This window comes from Ixodes scapularis, unplaced genomic scaffold, assembly GCF_016920785.2.
Source record: "Ixodes scapularis isolate PalLabHiFi unplaced genomic scaffold, ASM1692078v2 PGA_scaffold10__122_contigs__length_95168666, whole genome shotgun sequence".
NCBI lineage: Eukaryota > Metazoa > Arthropoda > Arachnida > Ixodida > Ixodidae > Ixodes > Ixodes scapularis.
In genome coordinates this window covers 49,721,957-49,730,669 of record NW_024609836.1, presented here as the reverse complement: position 1 = coordinate 49,730,669, position 8,713 = coordinate 49,721,957, and the positions used below count along the sequence as shown (strand labels likewise).

The 8,713-nt window shown below is 46.1% G+C and overlaps 1 protein-coding gene across 1 annotated transcript; it reads left to right on the top strand.

Annotated features, from left to right (window-relative positions):
• Positions 1 to 700: 700 nt before the first annotated feature.
• LOC8043278 (glutaredoxin-related protein 5, mitochondrial) lies at positions 701 to 1,937 on the top strand. The gene has a single exon (XM_002416171.4). It carries the CDS (start codon positions 1,072 to 1,074, stop codon positions 1,522 to 1,524), a length of 453 nt encoding a protein of 150 aa, XP_002416216.1. The 5' UTR covers positions 701 to 1,071; the 3' UTR covers positions 1,525 to 1,937.
• Positions 1,938 to 8,713: the final 6,776 nt, after the last annotated feature.

Here is an 8,713-nt window from a genome sequence, read left to right as displayed (position 1 = left end):
GCCGGCAGTACTACCCTCAACTACTGCGTGTATTGCGGCAGGAGAGCCCGTTTTTATTTATTATTTCAGACTTCCACTCATGGTCGCTAAAGGCCTACACCAGTACGAACTTTTGTATAGTAAAAAAGGTACAGCAACCGGATTTTCTTTTCGCCAAAGAGACCGGCCAATCTGACACAGTTTTCCCTATTTTTGTTTTTTTTTATTTTGCGCGCTGGTAATAGTGCAATTGGACCCTGTGAGTCTTTTTATCTAGCATAGTATTACACGATAACTGGCATACCAAAATCTGCGCATCTGCGCTTGAAAGTTCCAAAATGACGCGATTGTAAACAGAGTTTGCACGCCAGCCGGACGCTAGCTACAGCCCACTCGGCGGAGCGGACGGCTTGCGGGGGAGAGGTATAGTGCATTTTTTTTCTCTTTTACACTCTCTGCTATGACCCTAATGGAACGGTCTATACTCCGCGACAACTTTTCTTGGCAATGCAGTGGAAGGTACAGGCCCGCGTCCCCTCTCCCAATTTGAGTGTATGCAGGCTCTCCTCCTCCCCCATTTCCGGGGAGAGGAGGAGAGCCCGCGCACACTCAAAATGGGAGAGGGGACGCGGGCCTGTATCTTCCACTGCATTGCCAAGAAAAGTTGTCGCGGAGTATAGAATACACCACAGTCTAGCCTTTGATCTGATAAAACCTACCGGATGGAGCGCGCGCAAGCGGCGCAAGCCTGCAAGGAGTCCTTCTACAATCAACCATCCATCTCACACGTGACATGTCACGTGTGTCACATATTGCAACGTGCCCCCTCCTAGCGCTCAACTGGATCAACGGCAGCGGCTCAACTTTGGCGGGTTTTGAATGTGATGTTGGCAACTACAAAAAGCGGCTGCTTGCAGCTTTTGCAGCTCGTCGCGCAGGGAGATTAGTCAGACGAAGTCCTCGGCAAGTATTGACAAGGTCAAAATCGATCGAGCCGCAGACCCTGCGGATATCACTTTGCTCGGATAGAGCTTCATTAGCAGAAAGCAGATAGCTGTTGATAACAGCTGCCGACCCGCTTCACAATCGACGATGGCGTTCTCTCTCGCTGGTAGTTTAGGCCTAGCGACGACATCGGCTCTCCTCCGACGCACTTCTGCGGCGATCCGCTGCCTCGCCACAAGCACGGAAAACATCGCAGACCTCGTCAAGGGCGACAAGGTGGTCGTATTTATGAAGGGGGTGCCCGAGAGTCCTCGTTGCGGCTTCAGCAACGCCGTCGTCCAAGTGCTTCGGATGCACGGCGTTCAGTACAAGGCGCACGACGTTATGGAAGACGAAAATCTACGACAAGGCATCAAGGCTTATAGCAACTGGCCGACGATCCCACAGGTCTATATCGACGGACAGTTCGTGGGCGGCTGCGACATTCTGCTACAGATGCATCAGAACGGCGAACTGATCGACGAACTGGCTAAAGTCGGCATCAAGTCGCTTCTCGTCGACGCAGCGCCGGCCAGCGAGCAAGAAACGACGAAGAAGTAGCCACGACTGGCCACGACTGCGACCGCCTTTTCTAATCCGGGGTCTTCGCTTGTGCGGTGGTAAATTAGCTGCCCAGGACACGCCAACGACCTCGCCTCTGCTGGCACTCCTTGCCGACGCTGCTCGCCTGCTACGGAGGTGGCGGACGTGAGGAGCTTGCTCTCTGCAATGGCAGCGCCCATAGGAGGAGCCTGTCGCGTTGTTTTCATCATGGCGGCGCCCGTGTGTGGCTTTGTGTAAATAGCGTGCGAACTTTACCGTGAACTTCGCTCTGTAGTTCACCTCTAGTGCCACCTCTTGAAAGTATGGTTTTGGAATATTGTGGGGGAAGTCAATGTTTCAGTTAATCAGTCTCTTTTTTTTATAGTTTTGGAGTTGTGTAGAAGAATAAAAATTCGCGACTTGTATCCCCACCCCTATGTGTGGCTCACTTGTTGTCAGGGTTGTATGCATTTTTTGTTGAATGTGGGACAAAATTGTTGATTGTTGCAGGGTAGTAAGGCGGATTATAAATCAATTCATCGATGAATTGAATGACCAGATCGTTAACTGATGTTCTAGCCAACTATGTGATGACTTCTTAACTTAGTTAAGATGTGATTACACCAAAAAGATCCTAAATCACTTTGCCTGTACTGTTATATTCTCTATGGTTAATTCTGCTATGTTGATGATGTTAACAGCCAACATTCTTAGATCCATTAGTTGACAAGCTCTACGGAAGGGCGTTACACAAAAACAGTCTTCCTTCCTGACCTGCACATGAGTGGGTACAGGCGGATAGCGATGCTAGTGGCACCACTCCCACGGGCGACGGAGGGACTCCTCTGGAACGGCGCTCTTTTTGCAAACTATGTTCGCCATAACAACCACGAAGGAATCTCTTTCCACCACAGGCATTATGCATCCAACGTTCCACGAAAAGGTGCCAGGTGTTTAGGAAGCTTGAAAATCGACCTTGATCTAATATGGTTCATAGCAGCTGTCTTTGATCTCATAATTCAACCATTCACTCTGACTGGTATTATTAGCGAAGCAAAGTGGAGAGCAATTCCGTTTTTAAGCATTTAGTATTGCGGCACATATGCATATTCAAGCCGAGGTTGCTACTTTTAGCTCTCCCCACCTCATTATGTTGTTTACGATGTAGCTTATGCATGCCACGTCGGTAGCTAAATGGAATATGCTGGGACTAGAATGAATGCGAGGAGTCTAATGCACGAAATTCTGGAGTTAGGTTGGAGGCAGGCGCCAAAAGCTAGACTTGCAGTACAGTGTGGTCAACTGGCTCTTATCAGCAAAAATGTAGCAAGTCTACTTGTCTCACTGGGAGACTATTGAGTCCACAAAATATTCTAAGACTCTTATATATAGATCTTAATACTTAAATTTTTTGCAGCGAAATTTTGCTTTTGTATTTGCATAAGCTTTTTACTGCAAGTCTATTTTTAGTTGTCTATTAATGGGCGACATGAGATAATAGAAGCAATAACCACTTCTTATAGATCTTTTAATAGTCCCTTTTACTACTCTTAAACTTTTCAGTTGTTTTTTTTTTTTTTTTTTTATCCGTAAAAGCTAGATTAATGCAGCCTGTGCAAATTTGTTGTACAGCCAGGTGGATGTAAAACAGTGGGCTAACCATCACGATCAGTCGGTTAATTAAATACACATTGTTAATTAATGAAGTAATTAGTGCAGATGAACATATGCTTCCAATTCTAAACTTTTTTTAATAGACAAAGACATGTCAAGCGCCCTCCCCTGACCTCTGGTGCCCACCTGGCTAACCAAGGTGCAACCTCGCGCATCTGTCGCTTCTCCGACCACACCGGTGCAAGGCGGAGAAGTTCGACGCGCGCGCGCCGGTGTAAAGTGGTGAAGCCCACCCTTTCACTTCCCCCTTCGACATTCCCAGTTCTTTTTTTTTTTTTTTTCGTGTTTTTCTTTAAATTTTTTGGGGCTGTTTTTACGTCAGTTCACAAAAAACAAAAATACACCAAAAATAGAACACAGCTTAGTCAGAATACATCACTACTGAACACATGAACAATATTGTTAAACGATGTGAGGTCATCTTGAAAAACGTGTGTTTCAGAGTGATGTCAAAACGTTCTAAAGCCAATCAATGTACTTAGTGTACAATGTAGTAAAATCCAATCAAGCAGCTGCAGAATTGCATCGCAATGACGTTCGCCGTCATTGTGCGTTTGTCATCGCCTGCTAAAGCAATCGCAGCGAATGCGCCGTGAGCCCGCATCCAGGTGCTGCGAAAACGCCTATCAGAAGTATCACGAATTGATGCAGGAGGTCATAGCTAAGCAGTCATAATACCCATGCAGACATTTTAAAAAGAAGTGTCATACTGCGTTTAGTTTTTAGCTTGGCCAGGCCAAAGTGGATCAGTGCATTTTTATACTGAAAAGGATTGAATATGGTTTGTGTCGTGTCTCTTTTGTGCATGCCCAAATGTTGCCGCTTGATTTTCCTTATTCAAGTTGTCTTGGTCACTGATGGCAAGCATTGTACAACCCCAGTTACCGCTGCAGGGACGTTCCAGACTGAAGGTTGAGCGAGAGAAGGCTCCTGTACGAGGCAAACAGACAAAATGGATCACGGAACGGAGGCCAGTGACGAATCCGATGCCCGACCGACACCGACGAACATGACAACGGGGCGGTACAAACATGACAATTCAAGTTCAATTTCTCGTTCATCATGACATCAAGAACGCGCACGAACGAGAGCATTCATTCCCCTGTACAGTGTTTTCCTTTAAACTGATATGCATTACCCCAGGGGCAGTGTTGGGAAGTGCTTTAAGTACATTGTACGTAGAGCACTACTTAAAGTAGGCAAAGAAAACTTGTACTTTACTTGAAGTACATTCTCCGAATATGTACTTGTACTTTGAGTTTTTTTGTTTTTTTTCTCGGTACTTTTTGAGGAAAGTACAACTTCCAAGTTCAAAACACAATCCACAAATTTGAAAAAGAAAAACAAAAATACGTTATGTAATGACAGGCTATTGTCATAGTAGGGTGAAGACTTGGGTGAGTTGGTTTTGCATATTGACGATTAAAAAGGGGCGGAGGCGTAACGTCCCGATGGTGTTTTCAGCCTTATCGAAGTTGGGGAGGCTATATGCAAGAGTACATCGCGGTGAACAGAGGGGTCATGCATGTACGAAGAAACACAGAAAACAGTGTAAGGGGGGGGGGGGGGGGGGGGGGGGTGTCATTTATCACATACCCCTTCCATGTAACAGCGTGTACATCGTCCAGACTCGCCGATGTATAAAAGACAGGCTAAGAGAACACGCGCTCGATGAGGTCATTGCCCTCGCGCAGTCTCGCCATCCTTTTTGAGAGGTGTGGTTGTAAACCGAGGTTAGCAGGCACAGTCATCCTCGGGGGGGGGGGAGTTCACATTGTCACGCACGTATCATCTTTCATCCCTGGTTCAATCAAAATCACTTCAAACTAAAAAAACAAAAAAATGACGAAACGCATTACGCCATGTTTAGGGTGCCTTCATGTGCGCTTTGCTTAGTGTGGAGACATCTGGCCATTTTGTCTCAAACTTTTATTTTTAGTTCAGAAGCGCTTGGAAGAGCGTGTCCCAGCACGCGTTTGTGGCGCTGACTATGCTATGGCGACATTTTGTTTTCGTCGACTTCTTTGTATTTTACCCGTAAGCGCGTGCTGTCGGCATCGGGTACTACAAAGGGTGGCATCGCCCAACACAGAAGGACATTGAGGCACCCTAGCCATGTCTGCGCCGCCATTGCCGAACGACTGAAAAACTGAGATGTCAGGCGGCCGGGACTGGCCGGGCTCATAGCATCACGTCATAGGAAGAGCGAAGGGGTTCTTAAAGTTTAGGTGGTGTTGGTCTTGGACGCTAGGTGGTGTTCAGCCGGCCAAGGCCCCTTCCGCGTTGAGTGACAACTGCCCGAGTAAGTTCTGATGCTTTTGCCGGACAACTCATCGGCATCGTTGGCCAGCGATGACTTACCGAGCTTGGTCCAATGTCGGACTTGCTGCTTGGGAAATTCTTCACTTGATGCTTGGATAATTTCATCATTTGGCAGATTTGGACGTTTAGGCAGAGAACGCGAATACCTTTATATACACTTTCCACGGGGCCGGATTAAGATACGGGCTAAGGGGGCTGCAGCCCCGGGAAACACGATTAATTTGCTAATAGCAAATTAATCGTGTTTAATTTACCACAGCTCAGACCAAGAGCAGAAGGATCACTAAGAAGTGCCTCTGGCGTTGAGGCCTCGTTCCCTTCCTTTTTCCTTTTCCCTGTAGTGAGGTGGGGATACTATAAGGGTCCCGTCTTTAGACAAGCTGGTGTTTGTGAGCTCGTTGTACAAGAGCGTGCCAGATTAACAATACGCAAGATGGACTCCCATGCCCCTTGTCGGAGGGTGAAGCTGTCGACGCTGGCGGTCGCCTTGAAGTCTTCTCATGTAAACTGAACAAAAAAAAAAAAAAGAAGAAAAAGAAACGGGACTAGAGTTCTCTTTTTTTTTTTTCTTCTTTTTTTGAACTGTTTTTGGTCTGTTTACGGACAAGCAAGTGTTGTCAAAGACTACTCGAGCAATACGCGTGGTACACAGATTTTTTTGCTACCTTTTAGCGAAGTTACAGCCGCTATCTAAATTACCGCATTTAGAAGGAACAAGATTACTAGTAAAACTGATCGAAACATTTTCCCTATTTTCCCCCTTCAAAGAGACAGCGTGTAGGTACAAGAATTCTAAATATTTCCTGAATTTTTATGAGAAATTCTTTGAATGAGTGCTAGTGGCTTAATCCCCCCCCCCCCCCCCCCAAAAAAAAAAAAAAAAAAAAAAAGAAGAAAGCTGTTTTAGTTATTGAACTCTTTTTTTTTTTTTTCTGCCTGTGTTGCTTCCCTTACTGTTCACGTCAGTAGTTAATTGACAAAGGGCTAGTCAGACAACTTTCAAGCATTCGGAACAATGACGGGAATCAGAGCTTTAGATTTTTCGTGGCAGTTGTCGAAGTGCAAAACAAGCCATAAAGGCGAAGCGATATTTTGTTTTCTTAATTTTAATGGGAATGTTGAAGTTCTCCTTTCGGTTGCTGCCTAATTCACTTCATATCTGAGTAATTGTGACACTCTACATGTTAGCAAGAAGGTCACCTGTACTGCAAGTCGACGTTATGATAAATTTGTGTCAGCTGGCCCAGACCCTACAAATCGAGTAGAAGTTTTAATAAAAAAATTGAACGGGGTCACCATCCTTAACGGAAGTTCTTTAGTTTGATTTATGAAGGTGCTGAATGTGATCGACACAACTAAATATTTTCCTCCATATTTAACTGGTTTGAGTTTTGTACGTCTAAATTGCTCTATGATGTGCTAGATCGGTTGACGTTTTGCGAAACAGTTTCTAATCAAAGACCACCTTTGCTTCATTGCCAGCTTGATAATCTATGAATTCCATTGAATCTTCAAATCAAGGTTCGGCAAAAATCATGCGATGAAAAAATATCTAGATTTCACAGGGTGTGTAAATATACATGCTGTCACTGTGGTCACCTCCAACCCCATGGCCATTATTATTATCCCGAGTAGGGGCCTCATAACCGCCTTAGCCCAGTGCCCCAAGGTATCTCAATTCGGCACTGGTTTTGTGTACGGCAGGCATACGGTGATGACATCTAACCATTTTGTTCTGAACTCTTCTTTTAATTTGTTGCTCTGGAAGGCGTCAAAGAGCCTCTCCCGGCACGAGCTCTTGGGGTCAACGGCTGGATTCCACGCCGTAAAGCAATCGAAAATGCAGAAATTATTATGCTACCATTGCTATTAGACGTCGCAACGCGTCTTTTTTTTTTTCTTTCTTTTTTTTTTTTAAGTTTTAAAACGCGTGAAACAGCGGTTTTTGGCTCACGCTCTTAGCTTTGACCTGCGCGTGGGCGGGTTTCGAATTTCTGCTCTTTCCTTTTGCATTTTTCTCGGGATCGCGTTCCGCACCGCTGAGTTCCGCACTAGCGGAGGAACTATGGAGGAACGAGTCTACAGGTGTGACTGCTTGAGACGTGCAAGTTGCTACTACCGCTGCCCCTAGGCAACGCAGGAGGCCTGTTCGGTCTCCGGCACCACAGTCATCGGCACGATCTACTAAAATTCCCATACCCGCTGGTTCGGTTTCAAGAAAGGAATCCCGGACAAAAGCTCACCGGACAGAAGCTCACCGGACAGAAGCTCACCGGACAAAAGCTCACCGGACAAAAGCTCACCCATTTTTTCACAGACCCGGACAAAAGCTCACCCATATTTTCACAGACCCGGACAAAAGCTCACCACGAGAAAATTTCATGTTGGTTTTAACACGAGTGCGGACAACTTAGGTGCATGCGTGCGACACAAAAAGGCAACGATAAATTAAATCTGACAGGCGCATGGTTTGTTGATTTTAGTAGAAACAAGTTTATTTATCGATTGGTTAGAAGCGAAAGCAGTCCCCCACTAGCTCCAGCAGTCTTGGTAGATCTCGATGTACATGCAAGCCCTCGCAAATATTTCTAAGACGATTCTGCAGGTGCAGAGTAATCTTTCGCACCCGCTTTACGGTGGGCTCACCTCTCCGGGCTTTTGTCAATGCCGTGGCAACGAGCGCCTGATTTTGCTGCAGGCATTCAATCAGCCTCAAGACTCTTGGATGGGCGTGGCCGACGAGCTTCTGGAACCCGGTACTCTATCTTTCGCAGGTGTTTATCCGGTTTTTATCTTGAAGATTGGTGTCGTACATATTCCACCGTACCGGGGGAAACTCCGGTCGCCGTCGGCGCAGAGTCAGGCGAAGGGAAGAATTCGCTCTGAGTGCCGCCGCAGATGGAACAGAAGCATGACGGAAGCGGCCGTTGAAATACGTGCAATCAAAATAGTCCAGCAGGTAGCCGATGTCACCGGTAAACTTTTCCCTGGTGGTTAGTTCTTGTGGAACAAGCTGTGGTGGAAGGAACCCGAGCCTATCTAAAATCCCGCACAATTTTTCAAATTGGTCATCTGTCTTGTACTTTTCCAAAAGGCCGAACTCCCGTTCTTTCAAAGTACTTTTTAAAAAATCCTAAAAATGGTCGAATGTCCATTGCGTCCGCACTTTACTTCAGCCCGTGTTTCGCCCGGGAAGGAAAGAAAATAAAAA

What these genes read in the sequence shown, in the direction of transcription:
- LOC8043278 (XM_002416171.4), top strand. Translation starts at nt 1,072, where the DNA reads ATGGCGTTCTCTCTCGCTGGTAGTTTAGGCCTAGCGACGACATCGGCT.